The sequence below is a fragment of the Pseudoliparis swirei genome, chromosome 24, assembly GCF_029220125.1.
Source record: "Pseudoliparis swirei isolate HS2019 ecotype Mariana Trench chromosome 24, NWPU_hadal_v1, whole genome shotgun sequence".
In the NCBI taxonomy this organism is placed as follows: domain Eukaryota; kingdom Metazoa; phylum Chordata; class Actinopteri; order Perciformes; family Liparidae; genus Pseudoliparis; species Pseudoliparis swirei.
This window is the reverse complement of record NC_079411.1, coordinates 24652733-24674265: the sequence shown is the minus strand read 5'-3', so window position 1 is coordinate 24674265 and position 21533 is coordinate 24652733. Positions and strand designations below refer to the sequence as shown.

General features: G+C 44.2%; 1 protein-coding gene across 2 annotated transcripts in view; it reads right to left on the bottom strand.

The window, feature by feature from the left end:
* tusc3 (tumor suppressor candidate 3) overlaps positions 1-21533 on the bottom strand; it is a 79182-nt gene that overhangs the window by 8718 nt on the left and 48931 nt on the right. For both annotated transcript variants that reach the window (XM_056409263.1, XM_056409264.1), the window contains exons 7-8: positions 15322-15385; positions 1505-1579 (exon numbers count right to left, since the gene is read on the bottom strand). In XM_056409263.1, the coding sequence (XP_056265238.1) occupies positions 1505-1579; positions 15322-15385 (139 nt within the window). The remainder of the gene's footprint in view (positions 1-1504; positions 1580-15321; positions 15386-21533) is intronic.

Here is a 21533-nt window from a genome sequence, read left to right as displayed (position 1 = left end):
TTCTGACCATGTTCGTGTCACAAAAAGAAACTGCATCTTGTAATGCACTTAAATGTGTCTTCCGGTGCGCCGACTGTTCCGAAATCACGGTGTAAATCACAGCAGCCTCAAGAAATATGGCACGTATTCCAACCAAACACATGCTACCGAGCACAAAGCTGAAGGGGTGTCCTATTCAGTGCAGCCTGGAGTGGTTTGGGGAGCCAAATAATGGAATGCCATTTTCCACTGAGCCTCGCAAATAAATAACTGATTATAAAGTTGCAGAGTGTAAATCCAATTTCAAAGATGGCAAATCCTCTCAGCACTCGCAGATAAGTTACTGAGAGAGGAAACATAATTTCTGTGAGGTTAATACAGTCAGATGACGGCCTCTTATCTGCACTTTGCCTTCGACAAAAAGGAGATTTTTACTACGTTAACACATTTACGGCTGAATAATATTTGTGAAACTCATTAAAAATGTAAACTTTTCATCATGTCGCATTGTGCTTTTTCTTTTTTTAGATTAATTTGAAATGTTTAACATGTAACACAACAAAAGAACCCATTTAAGGAAGCTGTGTTTCATTTACTGTTACAGCCGACTGTGGCTCAGTGGTTAGTCTCTCAATCTGGGGGTTGGCGGTTCAATCCCTGCCCCGGTTGACCGTACGAATGTAACATGATTGTAAGTGGCTTTTGATAAAAGCGTCAGCAAAATGTGATGTAATGACACCAAACCAAACTGGCTGAAGATGAATAAGGTCTTGCAGTCTTACGCGGGGACGTTTCCTTTTCACTTCAAAGCACGCTACATCAGGCAGGTATACGACTTAAAAAAAAAAGTAAATCATCATTTGTATCAGTTGATGAAAGACATGTTGCATTCTAAGCTGATGTCTATTTGTCTTGGCCTTGATGGTTTTGAAAATTCCATTGGCACTCTAACTCAGGCTTGGTTTGTATTATTGAGTGCAAATAAGAAAAAAATGCCTTTTGAGTTGACTGGATTGTGTGCTCAAAGTTAAAACGATGCTATCAAACAATAGAATATTAATTTAAATACATTTCTTTGGAGTTGACTGGATTGTGTGCTCAAAGTTAAAACAATGCTGTCAAACAATAGTATTTTAGTTTAAATACATTTCTTTTGAGTTGACGCTACACTATTTCCATGATTTTACATTCTATTGTCCATTACAAGCTTCAGTCTGAAGGAGAACCAAAGCAATTAAACCTGATTGATCACGTTAACGTCGGTCAATCGATCGACTGCCCTAGTTTTTCTCAGTTTTAATAACAAGACATAAAAAATGAATGATTGCTTTGGACGGCGTGTGTTTCTTCTCCGAGAATGTTAACCTCTCAAACTCCAGTGCTCCCTCTTGAAATATGGGCGCTGATTGGGTGTTGCAAGAATAACTCACCAACCTGTTTGTTACAAGGTGGCACTGCCACACACAGACACACACACACCCTGCTGAGAATTGCTTTACTCAAGCTTGAAATAAGTACTACTCACTTCTCCTCTTGCCAACATCACCCTTGGAGGTGGCAGCCTCATTTAGTAGCACCATCCCCATGGTGATTGCAGCATCTGGGAAGAAGGTTGTCAAGGAAACAACACACTTGCATAAAGGAGTGGGAGAAGCTGGAAGAACACACTGACCCAGGAAGGAGGTCTGGTCACACATATGCACGTCTGCTGGTACTCAAATATATTATCCAGAACTTCAGTCGCTGTATGAGTTCACATAAAAGGGTTGGACACAATAAGGTGAACCCCAATACAGAGCCATCCAGTACAATAGAGCGACAATAACAACTCTTCAATTGATGCTAACAACCCTCATGTTTTGTTGAGATCGTCAGAAAAGAGTTCATTAAACTGAAAATATTGAAGGCCATAGTTGGTGGTTAACCCTAACCCCTCAATATGCTACTACAACACAAAAAAAAAATCAAAAAATACTCTTATTATTTCACTATTGAAATAAATCGATGAGAAGAAAAACATCATGGTTTTCCAATTTCACTTCTTTCTTTTTTTTTTAAAGCCAAAGTGTGGTGATGTCAACTCTGCAAACATGGCACAGGGAACTCATTTGAAGGAAACTTGTTTCTGTGGGAAATGATGCTCTGATGCATTTCAATAGCAATTACCAATCTGCTGTGACTGTTGCAGATAAAACATGGAAAGGTGGAGATGATATTCCCTCGGCCAGGACTTCTAATGTTTTCTCCACGTTTTTGAAGATTTCCGCCCCTTCTACGCAGACAGCTTGGACACTGCTGAGGTGGAAAGTCTGCAAAGACCATTGGGACATTGTGTGCATCTTACGGTCATCGCACAAATGAACTTGTAGTATTTAGCTATAGTTTACGTTATATCATCTTTTGAAAGTGTGACATACACCTTTAATGATACAAAGTTTGGTCACTGTTGTGAACGTCTCTTTTCTTCACAGAAGCAACCAGTGTTCTGTTCAACACTCCAACGCTGTTGTGAAATCAGTGTGAAGCCCAGCCTCAGGTGGCTTATAATTACAGATTCCCTTCTCCAGCGCGTGTTGCATAGCAATCAACTTGACTGAGGAAAACCAGAAGGGGAGCACGAACAAAGGCTGCCACATGCGGAGACACAGCGAAACGCAGGCGGCGTAGGTTTGTAGTAGACTTGCCAGTGTGAATTTATAATTACAAAAATGGATATTGTCAGTGTATAGAATAAGACCGCGCAACTGCACTGAGTTGTAGTTCTGCAATCTGCATTTATTTGATCTGTCGTGGGTGAACCGTGAACCCTCTGGGAAACATTCCCACTACATCCACATGCATATCATTAGAATACAATATGTGTTCTCCTGTGAAGCCGATCGATTTTAAAAGTCAAACTAGAATATGTTGGATCGGACTGGCTTACATGACCAAAACAAAATATTCTAAAGTGTTGAAGTGCTTCGACACTTGGATGTTCTTTCGCTGATACATGGACCTTGTACAGGTTTCTCTCTCTGGTGGCTTGGGGTACGAACTAAAACCAGTCTAATTTCAGACTGGTATTGAGAGGTTTGTCAGGTTACATTGCCGATGACATCATCAATTCGATACATAATATTTTTTGATGTGTGACATTTTCACATTATTCAGACAATGTTTATCCTCAGAAACATATCATGTGATGTTAACTTTGTTGGAGTTTGAATACCTACGAGTCGCAGAGAGCAGCTTCCATTGTGAAGACACTTCAAAACGGTAAATTAACTATACGCAAAGAGGCTGATAGGAAAAAAGGAATTTTTCTGAGAAAGAATCCCCACCTCTGTGTCTAGCTGGGATTTGACCATGGAAGACAGTTCAGCCAAAGTGTTCCTTGATCCTGTCTCATCTGATTATTGTGAAACTTACATCTGATCATGCAAATGTGGGGAGATTGTTTGGTCGCAAAAGTAAGTCTACATTTCTGACTGAGATAAACACATTTATCTTTTTTATATTTCCTCAAATGGTATAGATATAAAACTTCATGTGGTTCCTGTGTGTGTGTGTGAGTGTGTGTGTGTATTCCTGTGTATGCAAATACAAGGTTTCATCCATGGGGAAACTGCATCTGTGACAGTCGTAAAATGTGTTTACATCACCCGCACAGACAACAAGGCGAGGCCTGTTATCCTTACAGCAGGTGTGAATGTGTGTTTCATTGAGATGTAATCAGAGAGGCAGAAAAAATAAAAAATAAATAAACTGTGTTCGTGTGGACAAACAAATATTGCTCTGCAGCAGGTGGGACCTTGGACGTGGTATTTCCCACGGGGACAAACACACCGGAGAGGAATGCACAGTGTCATTACCCACACCTATACACACACCACTGCAAGAACACACAGACACACAAGTGTAACATAGTCAATCTGGTCTGCATTAAATCCAGCTAAAATGGAGTTTACGCCACCTGCTGTGGTTCAGGTGCACTTGCATTTCATAACAAGACGCAAGGGATTGTGGGGGATCCCCAGAGTGACTCGGGACTCCCCAAGAGGTAACGTCGGTCTGAATGTGTCTGTGGGCTATATCGGGGTAATAGATATGAATAGTGAATGAAAAGTGAGCTGGCTTTATTTGTTTGTTTAGTAATTGTCTTAGATTGTATTCGTCATGTTTTCATTAGGTTATGTATTTGCTTTATATGTTTCGTCGCCAGTCATTAATGTTTAATAGTAGCTAACCTAGCTAACACGAACGTGGCTCCGTCTCTCTAGAGCGGAGCACGCGCCGTTGCCCACAGAAGCTGACAACGTCCTCTGTCCCTTTGTGTGAATGCAGGTATGTTACAGTGTGTTGTTAATGAGTGTGTTATTAATGAGTGAGTTGTTATTATTACTTTGTTATTGAATTGTTGTAAATATGAATAATTAATTAGTTAAGAAAGACAGTGTCAATCCACTATACGATCACTGTTTCTTTAGTTCACTGTTTTGTATATTATTTAATGTGACTGTATTTAAATGGGTAACAAGAGTGACTCGGGACTCCCCAAGAGAGCGGAGCACGCGCCGTTGCCCACAGGAACTGACAACGTCCTCTGTCCCTTTGTGTGAATGCAGAGAATAAACAGTTGCTACCAGCCTGCCCAGCTCCAGGGAGATTCATTGACCAGGAGACATCTCACAGGGGTTACATTGGTGCCGTGACTCGTCCATGACTACGCCGGACCGGGCAGATGTCTTCTCACCACTGCATCGATCTGGAGCTGTGATTCCTTCTTCTGCGTATCTGACATTCAGGTTTATTTAGCGAACAGTCATATTCCCTTGAGACTGTATGTGAAAGTGTCTTGAGTGTGTATTTTGCTATCAAATATGAATCATAACACATTTGGTACCACTGAAATGACTCCTATCAGTTTTGGAAGGGGTAGGGGACTGCATGTTACACCTGTTCCATTTTCACTAGGTGACCACCAGGTGGGGGATAAAACAGCTTTTGGTGTGGATTTGGTTCACAGTCCTTTCAGAAGTGGGGAAGTAGTGACACCTCAGTCAGCCAATAGTTGTGTTAGATCCACCACAGTGCGCTAGTACATCAGTTCCAGACACTCCCCCTGATGAGGTCAGACTAGCTGACCAAATGAGCACTATTGTGCAGCAGATAGGGCAGCAGATCGCTGATAGCATTATGTTACGCCTAAACACATCAAACCCTCCAGCTTCTGTCCCTACAACTCATGAAGAAACATGCCCAAAGAAAGACTGCAGCCGCACACTGGATCTCTCCCAAGTCCAGCTGGTAACTCAGAGAGTGAAGGACCCACCTGTATTCCGAGGGGAGAGTTCAGATACGCTGGCTTTTGACGAATGGGAGGAAACAATGAGAAACTACATCAGAAAGAGTGGCATTCAGCTCGAGAACCACGCTGAGGAAATTCTCATCCACCTGAGAGGCAGAGCAAAGGACGTCGTGAGATTTGGAACAAGGAACAGTGAAGTTGATGTCCAGCATAACCCACAGGCCATCTATGGACTCCTGCGTAGACATTTCAGTGCAAGCCATTGTTCCACTTTGCCTTTAGCTGACTTTTATTCGACCATGCCAAAAGAACAGGAGGATCCATATGAGTATTGGCTCAGACTGAACCGAGCTGCTGATGTTGCTGCAAGTTGTCTTGAAGAGCAAGGTAAAAGGTTTGACAACCCCAGTGCTGAAATCACACGTATGTTTATCAGACACTGCCCCAGTAAAGATCTAGCTCTTACCTTTAGGTCCAAGACAATGGATAAATGGTCAGCTCGTGAAGTTCAGGAAGTGTTGGATGAATACCATCTGGAGAAGGGATTCAGGTCTTTTACAGTGGGGAGTAGCAGAATCGACATGAATAAAGTGGAGGTTAGTGCTAATGCTAATTTAGCTTCAGACGTTCCCGAACAGAAAATTGCTGCAAGTCAGGAGAGCTCTACTCTGGAGAGGTTAATTGGAATGCTAGAAAAAGTGTTGCTCCAGGGCCCAGGTCATGTCCAAGCCAACAGAAAGCCGCATTCCAACAACAGGCTTCCAAGAGTTGAGGGATTAAACGACATGCCATGTTCCATATGTAAAGACGTCTCTCACACTGCCTTCACTCACTGTCGAGAGAACAGGCTCTGCTTCCTGTGTCACTCCCCTGGCCATCCAAGACGCGACTGTCCAGAGGGAAGATGTCCTTCTGCCTACGCTCAGCAGGGAAACTGAATGATCTGTGCGCAGGGGAGGACAGTGCAGATCAAGAGAGTAAGCCTCCCACTTTGGATTTTACAGACATTGATGATTATGAATCATTGTGTCACACCTACAGCAGCATAGTGCCGTCACAAAAAACACTGATTGTGCAAGGCTTGCAGAGACTCTCAAAGACTGACAGTCTATTCTACACGGATGTGACTACTGATGGGGGACATGTCCTCAGAGCATTAGTAGACAGTGGATCTATGGCATGCACTATAAGTGAGACGTCTGCCACAAAACTTTCACAGTCCAACATTGAAAAGAAATCAGCTGAGGACTTTGTCATTGTTGGTTGTGGGGGTCACCTTGTCACACCTTCTGCCATGTATGACCTCACTGCATCAGTTTATGGCTATAAGGTGATCATTCCTGTTCTAGTTGTGCCAGGACAAACTGATGAGATGATTCTGGGCAGCAACGCCATCAAGTGGCTCATTCCACAGTTAAAACAGACTGTTAGTGGCCAAAAGATCACGTCTCCAGCAAACAGTGCTCCAAATGATGAGTTGTCTCATTTAGCATCCCTGCTGTCCCACTCGGATGAATGGAAAGGCGATGCAATGCCAAACAGGATCGGTACGGCCAAACTCAAAAGATGTGTCACTTTACAGCCGATGTCTGAGCATTTAGTGTGGGCTAAACTGCCTGCATCTGACATCTCTGCAGTGGGGAGTACAATCCTCATCGAACCCACTCAGTCCAAAGCCAGACCTGCGCACATTTTGGTGGGGAGAGTTGTTACTTCTTTGTGGGGAGACGGCTGGGTTCCAGTTAAAATTGTAAATCCTACTGAGAAGCCCCTCACCATTAGAAGAAATGCAAAGGTCGCAGATGTTTCCCCCTGTCTTTCTGTGCAGGACTTACCTGAACCAGAGCGTATTCAATCCAGTGCGCAATACACACAGGGATCACCACCTGCACCAAGATCGGAAGAGGAGATATCGCGCATCCTTAGTGACATGGGCCTGCAGGATGTGGACCTCTCATCTTGTGAAGTTTCCCTTGAGTGGAAGGATAAGCTTCTGCAACTCATTGAGCAGTATGAGTCAACATTTTCAAGACATAAAATGGACTGTGGTGAGGCGGCGGATTTTGTCCACAGAATCCGCTTAGTGGATGACAAACCCTTCAGATTTCCATACAGACGGGTCTCACCGTGCCATTATGACAAGCTTCGTACAACTCTGAATGAGATGGAGGAATTAGGGATAATTCGGAAATCTCAGAGTGAGTATTCATCTCCCCTCGTCCTGGTTGTCAAGCGGACTGGGGATCTTCGCATCTGCAATGACTTCAGGTGGTTGAATGCAAGAACAGTGAAAGACGCACATCCATTGCCTCATCAGACAGACTCCCTTGCTGCACTTGGTGGCAATGTGTTCTTCTCAACAATGGACCTCACATCAGGGTTCTACAATGTCAGAATGCACGAGGACGACAAGAAATACACAGCGTTTTCCTCCCCGTTTGGTCTCCATGAGTACAACAGGATGCCCCAGGGCCTGACAAACAGCCCTGCCACTTTCATGCGAATGATGATGTCCATCTTTGGCGATCAGAATTTCACAAGCCTGTTGTGTTATCTGGATGACCTTATGGTTTTTGCTGCATCAGAACAGGTTTCCCTTGAGCGTCTGCAGATGGTGTTCTCCCGCCTTGCTGCGAACAACTTGAAGCTCTCGCCTAAGAAGTGTCACTTTCTTCGTAGATCTGTCAAGTTTCTGGGACACATCATATGTGGAGATGGTGTTCAAACTGATCCAAGTAAAGTGCAGGCCATAAATGATGTGCAGGAAGCTGACCTGATGGATTCTGATGGAAAAACACCGTGTGCTAAGAAAATCAGATCTTTCTTGGGAATGGTTCTCTACTACCATCATTTTATTGAGGGATGTTCAGCTAAAGCCAGGCCACTATTCAACCTTGTGGCTGAGCCTGCCACACCAAACAAAAGAGGAAGGGGCCATAAACCAAAATTCAAAAAAGGCCATGTTAAACTTTCCACGACCGACTGGACTGATGAGTGCAAGGAAGCTTTCAGATCTTTGAAACATGAGCTTGTGCAGAGTGTCACATTGGCCCATCCAGATTTTGATGCACCATTCATCCTCGCTATAGACGCGTCTTTTGATGGTCTCGGAGCTGTACTCTCACAGTTGCCTCCTGATGGAAAGATTGCCAGACCGGTGGCGTTTGCCAGCAAGACACTGTCACACTCCCAGCTGAATTATCCAGCACATCGGCTGGAATTTCTCGCTCTTAAATGGGCAGTCTGTGACAAATTTAGCCATTGGCTAAAAGGCGATGCTTCTCAGTCTGGACAGATAACAATCCATTGACATACATCTTGACTAAGCCTAGGCTAGATGCATGTGAACAAAGATGGGTTTCAAAGCTTGCAGCATACAGTTTTGACCTAAACTATGTCCCTGGCCCAAAGAATGTGGTTGCCGATGCACTGAGTCGGGAGCCATTTGTCCAGTCATGCATAGGCCATCGTCTGGTAACTGAACCGTATGCCTTCTTACTCAACCATGTAAATGGAATGGTGGATAGGACAGTACAAGATGCATTCAGATGTACTGTTAACTGCCAATTGGTTGTGGATCAGTCCGAGGAGGGAGCTACTGTCACTCCATCTCCTCCTCAGGGATCCCTGTCTTCACAAGATGTCTCGGCTGTGTTGGATGCACACGACTCCGGAGGTGTCAGTCAAGTGAGAGGCACAGGACCGGCGAGTCTCCAGCTTGCGGATGTCAACCAAATTGATTCAATACCAAAAAGTGAACTGGTTAATCTGCAAGAGCAGGATGATGTCTTAAGCAGAGCTTTCTTTTACGTCCAGCGTCGCAGGAGGCCCTCCAGACGTGAGCGTGCTGGTGAGTCTCGTGCGGTGATGAGACTGCTGAGACAATGGCCGAAGCTCTCCATAAAGGATGGCGTCTTGTACAAGGTGAAGAAAGACCGACAAATGAACATGACAATTCACCAGGTTGTTGTTCCAGACTCTCTGAAGGCCCAAGTCCTCCATGGCCTCCACGACGCATCTGGTCATCAAGGGCAAGCACGCACACTTTCTCTCGCCAGGCAGAGGTTCTTTTGGATAGGGATGGAACGTGATATCACTGATCACGTGAGAAACTGCTTCCGCTGTGTGGTTGGAAAGACACCAGAGCCTAATGCACGTGCTCCTCTTGAGAGCATTTGCACCTCTGAACCAATGGAACTAGTGTGTATTGACTTTTGGACTGCTGAGCAGACAGACAAGAGTGTTGATGTTTTAGTCGTCACAGATCACTTTTCCAAAATGGCACACGCATTCCCATGTAAAAACCAGTCAGCGAAGCAGGTTGCCCGTCGTCTATGGAATGACTTTTTCTGCATATATGGTTTCCCTAAACGTATCCATTCGGATCAAGGAGCCAACTTTGAGAGTCATCTCATCAAAGAGCTCCTGGAGATGGCTGGCATTCAAAAGTCACATACCACTCCATACCATCCAATGGGGAATGGAGTTGTCGAGCGATACAACAGGACTCTTGGTAACATGATAAGAGCTTTACCGCCCCAGTCCATGTGATATGGCGCCGTACGTGATGGCGGCTGTGTTGCGAGCTCCCGGATTTTGTAGTAGTTTTTTGTTATTTATTCTTCTTATTGCGACTATTTTTGCACAAAACGTTAGCAGCCAGTTAACGTACGACAGATGCACACTTCTGGAGATTGGATCGGCAGTTGCTCGCCGCCTACCAGAGTTTTTCAACTCTTACTCGGACGTCCCGCCAGGAACAGTAGCGGAACTATCTCCGTCCATTTTAGGCGCGATCTCACGCAAACGTCGCCGACGGAGGGGGAAGCGAGCTGGCGTGCTGGTTAGGCTGAGACGTCGAGCCAATCGACCCCCACTACCCACCATTTTACTGGCAAATGTACAGTCTTTGGACAATAAGCTATGCGAGCTACAGGCTCGTATTCAATTCCACCGGAAACTAAGGACAACTGCATCATCTGCCTTACGGAGACATGGATGTCGGAGGAGGTTACCGACTCAGCCATCGAGCCGGCAGGATTTTCCGTCCACCGCGGACAGAACAAAGACTCTCTCTGGTAAAGATCGTGGAGGGGGTATGTCTCATGATAAACAGATCTTGGTGCAACCAAAGTCATGTACATACTCTCAAGTCGTTCTGTTCCCCGGACCTGGAGTACCTAATGCTCATGTGTCGACCATTCTGGCTACATGGAGTTTACAGCAGTCACCGTAACTGCTGTGTACATTCCGCCTCAAGCTAACACGGACATAGCGCTGAAGGAACTCTACGGGCGATCAGCGAGCAGGAGTCGGCACACCCGAGGCTGCTTTCATTGTGGCGGGGACTTCAACAAAGCGAACCTGAAGAAAGTTCTCCCAGTTCTACCAACACATAAAAAGCAACACGAGGGGAGCGGATTCTCGACCACTGCTACACTCCCTTCCAGGATGGATACAAAGCCCTCCTCTGCCCACCGTTCGCAAATCGGACCACCGCTCCATCCAACTACTCCCGCCTACAGGCAGAGGCTTAAGCAGCAACCAATCGCTGTGAAGGAAGTGCAACGCTGGTCGGACCAATCGGAGTCTATGCTACAGGACTGTTTTGAGCGTGCTGACTGGGATATGTTCAGGGTCGCGTCGGACAACAACGCCAGTGAGTACGCGTCCTCAGTCACGGGTTCATCAAGAAATGCATAGATGACGTTGTTCCTACCAAGTCGGTTCGGATTTATCCCAACCAGAAACCGTGGATAAATGGCGATGTTCGCTGCACTCCGCGCGTAACACCGCCTTTGACTCCGGGAATATGGCGGAATACAAAAGAGCCCGCTACGACCTCCGTAAGACCATCGGCTCTGCCAAGCGGGAGTTCAGGAACAAGGTGGAGGAAAAGCTCAAGAGCCATGACGTGAGAGGTGTGTGGAAGGGGCTACAGACAATCACGGACTTCAGAGGGAAAACCAGCGGTGAAGAGAACTCCTCTACCTCCCTCCCAGGCGAGCTAAATACATTCTTTGCTCGGTTCGACGTGAACGGCAGCCCGCCGAAGGCAGCGCCGCCTGAGGAGACCAGCCTGCTGATCATCTCAGAGGCTGACGTGCGCAGAGCCTTCAAGCGGGTGGACATCCGGAAGGCGGCAGGTCCCGACCACATCCCGGGCGCGCCTCAGAGCATGTGCAGACCAGTTGGCAGGAGGCTCGGCAGACATCTTCAACCTCTCCCTGTCCCAGGCTGTTGTTCCTGAGAGCTTCAAGATGTCCACCATTGTGCCTGTCCCCAAACACCCCAAGGTAACCTGCCTGAATGACTGGAGACCCGTAGCCCTCACCTCGATTGTCAGTAAATGCTTGAGAGGTTGGTCAAGGACTTCATTTGTTCCATGTTGCCTGCCACGCTGGACCCATGGCAATTTGCATATCGTCAAAACAGATCCACCGACGACGCAATTGCCATGGCACTTCACACCGCCCTTTCCCACCTGGAGGAGGAACTGTTGTGTGCGAATGCTGGTTGTGGACTACAGCTCAGCGTTCAACACTATTGTTCCCGCCAAGCTCGACACCAAGCTCAGAGGTCTAGGCCTGCACTCTACCATGTGCAGCTGGATACTGGACTTCCTGTCGGGCCGCCGCCAGGTGGTGAGGATGGGCGGTACCACCTCAGAGCCGCTGACCCTCAACACGGGAGCCCCTCAGGGATGCGTGTTGAGCCCTCTCCTCCCTGTACACCCACGACTGCACGGCCATGCACAGCTCCAACGTCATCATCAAGTTTGCTGACGACACAACAGTGTTGGGGCTGATCACCGGCGACGACGAGACAGCCTATAGGGAGGAGGTTGGATCACTGGTACAGTGGTGCCAGGAGAACAGCCTCGTCCTCAACGTCAAGAAGACCAAGGAGCTGATCGTGGACTACAGGAAGCGGAGAGGAGAGCACACCCCCATCTCCATAGACGGAGTTGCAGTAGAGAGGATCAGCAGCTTCAAGTTCCTCGGCGTGCACATCTCCGAGGACCTCACATGGACCACGCACACCACTCACGTGGTGAAAAGGGCCCAACAACGCCTGTATTTCCTTAGGCGACTGAGGAAATTCAACATGGCCCCGCATCCTCAGAACATTCTACACCAGTACCATCGAGAGTGTTCTGACAGGTTGCATCACCGTCTGGTACGGGAACTGCACCGCCCTGGGCGTAGGGCACTACAGAGGGTGGTGCGGTCGGCACAGTACATCGTTGGAGGTGAGCTTTCCTCCATCCTGGACATATACACCAAGCGGTGCGTGGCCAGGGCCAAACGGATGATGAAAGACAATAACCACCCGCCACAAACTGTTCACCTTCTACCGTCAGGCAGGCGATACCGCAGTATCAAGTGCCGCACAAACAGACTGAGGGACAGCTTCTTCAGTCAGGCCATCAGGCTGCTGAACAAGGACTGAGACCCTCATTAACACTACACACCAGAACATATTCTGTGAATATCTATGGCCATGGTGTATATTTTATTACATTGTTTATATATATATATATTGTATATATATATTGTATGTATATACATATATATATATATAGTCTCAAAAAAAGTGTATATTTTATTACATTGTTTTATATATATATATTGCCATGATGTATATTCTATTACATTGTTTTATATATATATTGTTAATACTTTCTTCTTTTTTTTGTGTGGATATTGTATAGTTTATTCTCATTCTTATTCTTTTTTTAGTCTGCTACTGCTGTCGGGTGTTTTGCACATAAGAATTTCACGAACCGATTATACTTGTATAAAAGGGGATGTGACAATAAAAACTTGAAACTTGAAACTTGAAACAGGTGGCCACAAATGCTTGAGACGCTGACGTTCTGCTACAACTGCACTGAACACGAGACGACAGGTTTTGCGCCTTTCTTCCTGATGTTTGGGAGGATTCCGCGTCTGCCTGTTGATGTTATGTTCCAGCATGCCCTCCCAAATGGTGCTGTAGTTGACCACCATGAGTTTGTCTCTCGCTTGAAACGTGACCTGTCTGAAGCTGCACGCATTGCCCGGCTGAACAGTCGGACAGAACAGACTCGGCAGGCAAAGAACTACAACCGCAAAGCAAAAGGGTCACCCCTCACTGTTGGTGACAGAGTCTTGCTTGCAAATCGCGGTGAGAGAGGCAAGAGGAAAATTGCAGACAAATGGGAATCCACAGTCTATGAAGTGACATCCGTGAGGCCTGGAATCAATGTGTACAGCATCAGAGATCCTGTGACATCCAAAGAAAAGGTTGTTCATAGAAACCTCCTACTACCTGTGAGTTTTCTCCCTATGGGAGGTGATGACGTCTTGGAGTCAAGCTGCTCTTCAGTAGCTGGCAGTGAACAGTGTGAACCAGTGGTTCCTGATGACGTACAGGACAGGATGACAAAGACGATCGACTGGCTCCGACAAATGGATGATGCAAGTGCTAGGGACGCCACTGCCAGCCAAACCGATTGTTCTTCTGTTGTTGCTGTGAGTACTCCACCTTCAGAGACTGAAGTGACTGTCGTCCCACATGCTATGGATGAGGTTTTGAATACCTCGGATTCGTCAGTACAAGCTGCACAGTTGCCTTCCCCTGAGCCCCTTGCTGACAGTGTGGTGTCCCAGGATGCACCCTCCCAGCCTTCAGCAGAGGAAGCTCTACAGATCTCCCCTAAACAGGCAAATGACACACAGCTAGGTGCACTCACACAGGACCAAGTAGTTTGTGCACAGCCGCCTCCACTTTGCACTAGGGCAGGTAGAAATGTAAAACCCCCAGTTCGGCTCATTTGTGAAATGAACGAACAGATTGTAGATGACTCCGAGTCATCAGTTGATTCTTTATTTTCTTTTGTGAGGAATATGTTTTCTGGGTAAAATTCAGGCTAGCTTGAGAAGTTTCAAACTGAACTGAGGTATCTTACAGTTGTCTGTCATAGAGCAATGTTTACAAAATGAGAGGTGTACACGGCATCTTTTGGGTCTCTGGTGGTAAGGGGATTGGCCAATCCTTTGCTGACTTATTTCTAATTGAAAAGTTTTGAACTGACTTGAACTGGTTTTGCTCTTGTGGCTAAACAACTGTAAATTGTTTTTTGTAAATAGTATCTTTTGTGTTTTTCTCATTTAATGTGCCCCAATTTAGCAGAATTTAAGAGGGGTGTATGTAACATAGTCAATCTGGTCTGCATTAAATCCAGCTAAAATGGAGTTTACGCCACCTGCTGTGGTTCAGGTGCACTTGCATTTCATAACAAGACGCAAGGGATTGTGGGGGATCCCCAGAGTGACTCGGGACTCCCCAAGAGGTAACGTCGGTCTGAATGTGTCTGTGGGCTATATCGGGGTAATAGATATGAATAGTGAATGAAAAGTGAGCTGGCTTTATTTGTTTGTTTAGTAATTGTCTTAGATTGTATTCGTCATGTTTTCATTAGGTTATGTATTTGCTTTATATGTTTCGTCGCCAGTCATTAATGTTTAATAGTAGCTAACCTAGCTAACACGAACGTGGCTCCGTCTCTCTAGAGCGGAGCACGCGCCGTTGCCCACAGAAGCTGACAACGTCCTCTGTCCCTTTGTGTGAATGCAGAGAATAAACAGTTGCTACCAGCCTGCCCAGCTCCAGGGAGATTCATTGACCAGGAGACATCTCACAGGGGTTACACAAGCAGGCAGAGAAGAAGACAAACACAATCATCTATTTTGCCAAAAAGCACGTTCAAACGCGTTAAGTTAAAAGACTGCAATCCCTGGCCTTTGTATTGTCTGTCTGTTCAGTGCAGCCTCCCTACGGAGATGGATGATGACACATGATGCATATTCTTAGACGCATAAGGTGGCTTCCAATGTGGTGTGTGCCAGCGAATGGAGAATTAAAGGGATGTGTAGCCAAGATGAGCTGTTGGACACGTCACAGATGGTTAAATTGCTCTGGGTGATTAGCATTTTGCCGCACCTTGTTTCGATTTCCGTCAACGCTCGGAAACATTCCAAACACAAACCGTGGCGGAGAAAGGATACTCAGAAGAAGGATGATGTGAGACTCGGCCACAAACTGAGCCTGACTGCTGCCGTGAATATAACTCTGTGGACGAGAGAAAGAGAGAGAGAGGCAGACGTTTTTTGGATTAACATTGTTCATTTCAGTTGGAAAACGTTCACACTAGGTTACACGCTCGGAGAGATTTATGAATGAAAGAAATAGAGAAGAATCCAGTTCTGGAAATAAGAGAGTTGTATTACGAATGGTGACGAACAGTAATGCGCAGTAGGCAACATCGAACAGGAAAGTTAGAAACAGAGAGGAGAGAGAAGGGATTCAGAGGGTGTCCAATAAAAAGGAAATGGAAAAACCTCTTGCTTGAACATTAAATTACAGAAAGAGTGACATATGCTACTATGCCAAGAGACACACTTGTATTGAATTATTAACCTGGCTTAAAATATTGCCCTTTTTACGTAAAAACATATCTCATAGAGATTTCTATTCATATGGAGAATCGCATTTAACATGCAAAGGGAGTCAGTAATGCCTCAGTCACATGTTTTCTTTTGTCATTTTTGATTGGTTGCCAATTCTCAAGAGTGTGGGTGGAGAGTAACAAAAGCTGAGGGCAGACGCCAAAGGAGCAAAAGTGGAGGAAGAAAGGAGGAGAGTGGTGAGCAACCATTATTATTAAGTCTGATCAAGATAAACTTGATGTAAGTGCATTAACATTAGTGATGAAAGGATTTGCTAGATTTTAAAAAACAGCGTGGTTGTCTTCTTGTATCGTCGTAGTCAGTCATAATTATGGAGTGGTTACAGTTTTGAGATAAGCGGCAAGTATTCACATGTATAAATATTCAAGGTTGTTTGTCACTACCAGTCTGAATATCATTATCACCTTAAGGTTAATGGCTTTTTGCAAAGGGAGTTCATTTGAGTCAGTCCATACTTCTTTTGAGAGTTGAAACTTGGATAGGATTCAAATTGGTATTAGTATTCGGTTACAGTTTCAATTTATTCCTCCTAAATCTTAACATTAACCATGAATACTTGACTGTGACAATGTATTTGTATGAAAATATAATCCAACAAGCCAACCGGTCTGACACGAACCGTCGAGGTGTCAGTTGGTATAGATCTCTGTTCCAGTCGGTACCCATCATCCTAACCTTTGAAGAAGGTCTCCCACACAACGGTTAAAGCTCAAACCCTGCGCATGCCAGCTTCCCTGATAAGATGTCAGAGGCCCATTTCGAGTGGCATCCATTTGTGTGTGATGGGGGGGAAAGCAGAGAGACGGACAAAGGAAGACAAAGTGGACGTCTTGTGGAAATGAGACAAAGAGGAGAGCGAGAGGAGAGGAAGTCTTTCGGTGTGTTTCACATTGTTGAATCCCAGCAGATTATTAGCGTCTAGGTTTACGGCACTGTTTTTCCACTCGACTGCCCCAGTGTTCATTCCTTTTCCTATCAGACTGGAATAAGGATGGAAAGATGAATAGAAGATGACAAAGGAGGAGGAGTAAAGGGTGGACGGCTTATTCTTGCTTCAGTGGAGATAAATGAAGAACGTTTGCACTTGAAAGCAGACATAAAGACGACAAAGGCTCAAGGCTGAAACAAATCCTTTTGTCCTTAACACAAAACTGTTGCTCTGCATTAAAGGGCCGTTTCGAATCGTTATCGATGAGATGCTTTCATTATGGACTGACACACCAAGGCTCCTGTATTACCATGATTAGAGTCTGTTTGGGTTGCAGTGCACTTTTCTGAAGTTGGTGAGAGATTACTTATTGCATTCCTCATCACGACGTGACAGAGCAAGTGCAACTGCACGTGTTGCGAAAAACTATTTGAATGCATCAATCAGGTAAACAATCTGAGGTAGACTCTGATAATGAAATAATGGATTGTAAAGGTTTTAGCTTTGTTTCAAGTGAAGGCTAGAGATGTTGAAATATTACTGAAGACTCTTCCTGAATATGGCAGTGCAACCAGAAACAATCTTGAAAGCAAGGTGCTAAACATCGCTGCAGGATACATTTGGGTCTTGTATGTCACATATTTAATAGACATTTGCTATGCAGGGTGTATCCTGTACTGTGGACGAGGGATAATAATGTATCTTTCAGTGGGCCTAATAGTAGACCTATTAGTATTCTTCCTGAGCACAGCAAGATAATGGAGAGGATTATTCATGCTTAGATCAAAGAAAGGCTAGTTTAGTTCATGGCATACCTCAAGGAAGTGTTCTGGAGCCACTCTGGTTTTGAATGTGTAGTAATCACTTCCCCTTTGCTGTGGAAAATGCAAAATGCAAATGCAACTGTGTGTGATGCAGCAACAACATCATTGCAATCAAGTTTTGTCTGGAGAGCTACATGTAATATATGATTGGATCAAAACTATTCAAATTATTCTTAAATATATCTAAAAACCAAAAGGTATTGTCTTTGGGTTAACCTTGCACCACTACCAGTTGCATAAAACAGAGCTGCAAGATTTGTTCTGAGCTGCTTCACAACACCAGATTTGCCAGTAACAGTCATATTGTGATACGATGCCCAATGAATACCTCATTGAAAAAATATGTTGTTTACACAGCCATAAAAAAACAGGAATTATTTATCCACCAATTGAAAGATAAATCATCCATGTGGAGACATTAATTAACCTTCAGATGACACTGAATAGCATAAATATAGAAGTAGGTCAAACATTCTAATATCTTGTGATTCACATCATAAATATAAATCGTGTAATGAGGAATTTAGATTAAAATCTGCTAAAAACAAGGATCGGGTCAGTAGATGTATCAAAAAAGACCTTAAATGAATGTGGAAAAACTCAAAACGCAAGCAAAGAAACATTCCTTCACAACACACACATACCAGTGTGTGTATACACAATGGCGAGTATTAGTTGTGCATTAAGATTGCTTCGTCTGTTAAAGAATATATCAAATGTCCTCCTTTACATTCCAGAACAGCAATCATCTAAAATGAGAGCCCTTCCTATACCTTTATCTTAACTTCTATTCACTTGGCAGCCAGTCTATACGGTATAGTGAGCCACATCCAGTACACTTAAACACAACGACTGTGCTAGAAATCCAACCGTTAGACTTCATAGAGGTAGGCAAAGTCAACAGCAACATCTCTGCTTCTATTTCCTGCTGGAGGGACTGTTACGTTTCATTTAGTTAATCTCTCCCCCACAGTGCTGGTCTCTCTCTCTACTGTCACTATCATAAAGACACACAACGGTCACAGTGTGACACATAAGTGCCCCTTCTGTACCTTATTTAAAAAAAGTAAAAAAGAGTAGCATGGGTTTATCCATGATTTCATCTAAGATTCAATTTGCAAGGTTGTCTTTGAACAATAAATTCATTTAATAAATGTACAGGAAAAGAACGTAAATAAAGAGCAATGGAAAAATAAGTACTTTGTACAGCTGTGCCACTTTAAAAAGGCCTACACTTACGCAACCTGGTTTTTCTTTTCAAGATTAGATGACGAAGGTTAAAAGGAAAGTGAGGGGATCACTTAAATCCTGTAAAGAAGCTTTACAAAATATACAGATTAATAAAAAACAACTAAATCAATATCCATATTTGCCCTATAATTTTGACCTGTTTTATTTAATTTCTTTTATGTTTGTCTGAGATTTTTGTATTTGTTTTATGTTATTATATCTAAACGAATAAAAAATGTAAGTGACAAAAAAATAAATCAAAGGGTAGAATCTTTTTTCAGGATTGAAATTTAACAAACATAACTTCATACAATTGTTTCAATACACTGCTTTCTGCATGTTACACACACACACACACACACACTCTGCAGATAGAGGCTGTGAGCACTAGCAGTGCCAGGGTGTATGAAATATTCCTCAATCCATGGCCAGGCACTTCCAATTAATCTGATGGATTAGAATGCAGGCGCTCTATTCATTAGTGTGCAGAGCTGAGACTGGGTGTGTTTCGGTGTACGTAGCTTTGCATGTGTATACTGAACAGCAGTAAGTACATGCGTGTTTTTGAACGAGACTATTTAGGGTGAATTTGTCTTTGTGAAAGAACCGTGTGCTCATTAGAAAGCTGTACGACATCACGGTGGTCTGGAAGTAACAGCAGCCGCAGCTCGTTAAACTAACACACAGATGAATGGAAGCTGGCGCAACAGGCACGCTCCGTAGCGCGCTCTCTCTCTCACAGGTTACCTGCACAGACCAGCGTAGTCACTCGTCAATGAGCCCATGAAAGTCTTTGAAATGTGTTTTGTTGCTGAATATAGTCGGACATTATGCCACACATGATCTGTTTTACATTTATTGGAATTACAATGGACTGAGACTAATGAATCTACATAACATATCGACGAAGAAGGTTCCAAGGTGTTATAAATACGTGTTAAAAAAAAAACTTTCACGGGAAGAGAATTCTCCTCTGCCCCTTGTTTTTCTCTCTCGGTGCCAATCAGGTGAATGGTTTCCACCTGTGCGGGTCGTCCTGCACCTGGGCTCCAAGCGGCCAATCAGCAGCGTGGGGCCAAGTTTAAAAGGAGGAAGACCGGGGTTTTTTTGTTCAATGCTGTGTGTAAACTGACAGTGAGGTTGTTGAGAGTGAAGGTTTGTGGCGGGAGGTTGAGGGCAGTCGGTGAGTTTGGGGTTCCCTTTACATTTGTGCAAACACGTAGTTGTTTTTGTTGTTACGCCTCAGTGTCGTGTGTTCTCCCTTCCCTCCTCGTTTTCCCCTTCAGGTGCCATCAATTACCACAAGTGATGGTGAGATGAAGCCTCATGAGGCATCGAACCACTTCAGCCGATTGGTTCGAGAAAGGGTTCATTTCTCGAAGCTTCATGTGCTCACGAAACCACCTACTGGCCAAGTGTATAATCACAGGCAGCTGTATCTGAACCACATCATGTGATGCATTGAATTGTTGTGTCTGTTATGGCTGTTGGGAATGACTATGAATTACAAAAATGTATGACCAAATCATTTCTGTACATAAATTATCACATATGTGCATAATAAAATATTTTTTGAATGTATTCTGTGTGTGTAAATGTTCCCGAAATGGTAGTATCATATGATATGGCAGGTTGTGTAATGTTATTATGTTACTTTAGGAAAATGGCATGGGCTTAACCCTCAATTTGACCCGATTCAATGTTTCACCCTCCTGTTACCTTTATATTTACTAACATATTTTACCCTTGAGGTCAATTGTTGAGGACGCAAAGTCAGTTCATTCTAATGTATTTATCCACGTACTACTTGTAAGGGCGACCATTAAAATGAGCAATGACGTTTCAAATAAATCCGTGCAAACGCACTGTATGCCAGGGGGAAAATCATTAATATCCTTAAAAGAATGTTTATTGTGGATTTTCAAATGATTGGTATTCTATCCACCTTTTATTTACCAGATCCTTGGATATAACGCACTGAATAAACTTAAAAAGAAAAGGTCTATGCAAAATGTTAACTCAGTCATGAGATTATTTCTCCAGAGGGTCTAGAGAGAAAATAAATGGGAAAAGGTTGGCTCAGTCAAAAATCTAAATATCAACGTTAGAACTCTAAAACATGCCTGGATCTTTTGCTAAACACCTCCCCTGAGGATAATTTAATACAGTGTTTCATTAGTATGCTCTAAATTACATTTTTCTAATACAACAAAGATGTGAACTGCACTCATTTGAATACATTGACATTAAAACGCCTTGTTTATTTAAGACCTGCGTAAAACAGCCCATTTGTCAGACTTTGAAGCAAATCGGGTGTCTTCGCAGACTCAGGCGTGTAATGCGCATTTACATATCCACATGGAGGAAGGCCATGGGCATCTCACATGTTTATGATTGTATTTAAATGAGGTGGGGAACAGGCTTTCACAAGTGGCCGTCGATGATTTCCTTAACGGTGTCACATCCTAGTGTGCTACTACGAGTCACGGAAAAGACAAGCGGCAAGAACGTTAAGTACCAATACAAATGTAATCGTTGGCATCTCCGGCAAGTCACGTCAACGCTGACGGCACAAAGTAGATGAGCGATGAGCAGCGCTTGATTTGACCGAGCTGCGGTCGTGTTTGCTGTTCATAGCTGGGGCCAGATGACCTTTTATAAATGGCTATATTCATCCCGTTCCATCCTGTGTCATGTATGCGTGTGGGTTTAGTGTGCGTTTTGTTTGGTAAAGGTCGGGAGGCACTCAGACGGGAAGAGAGATGAAT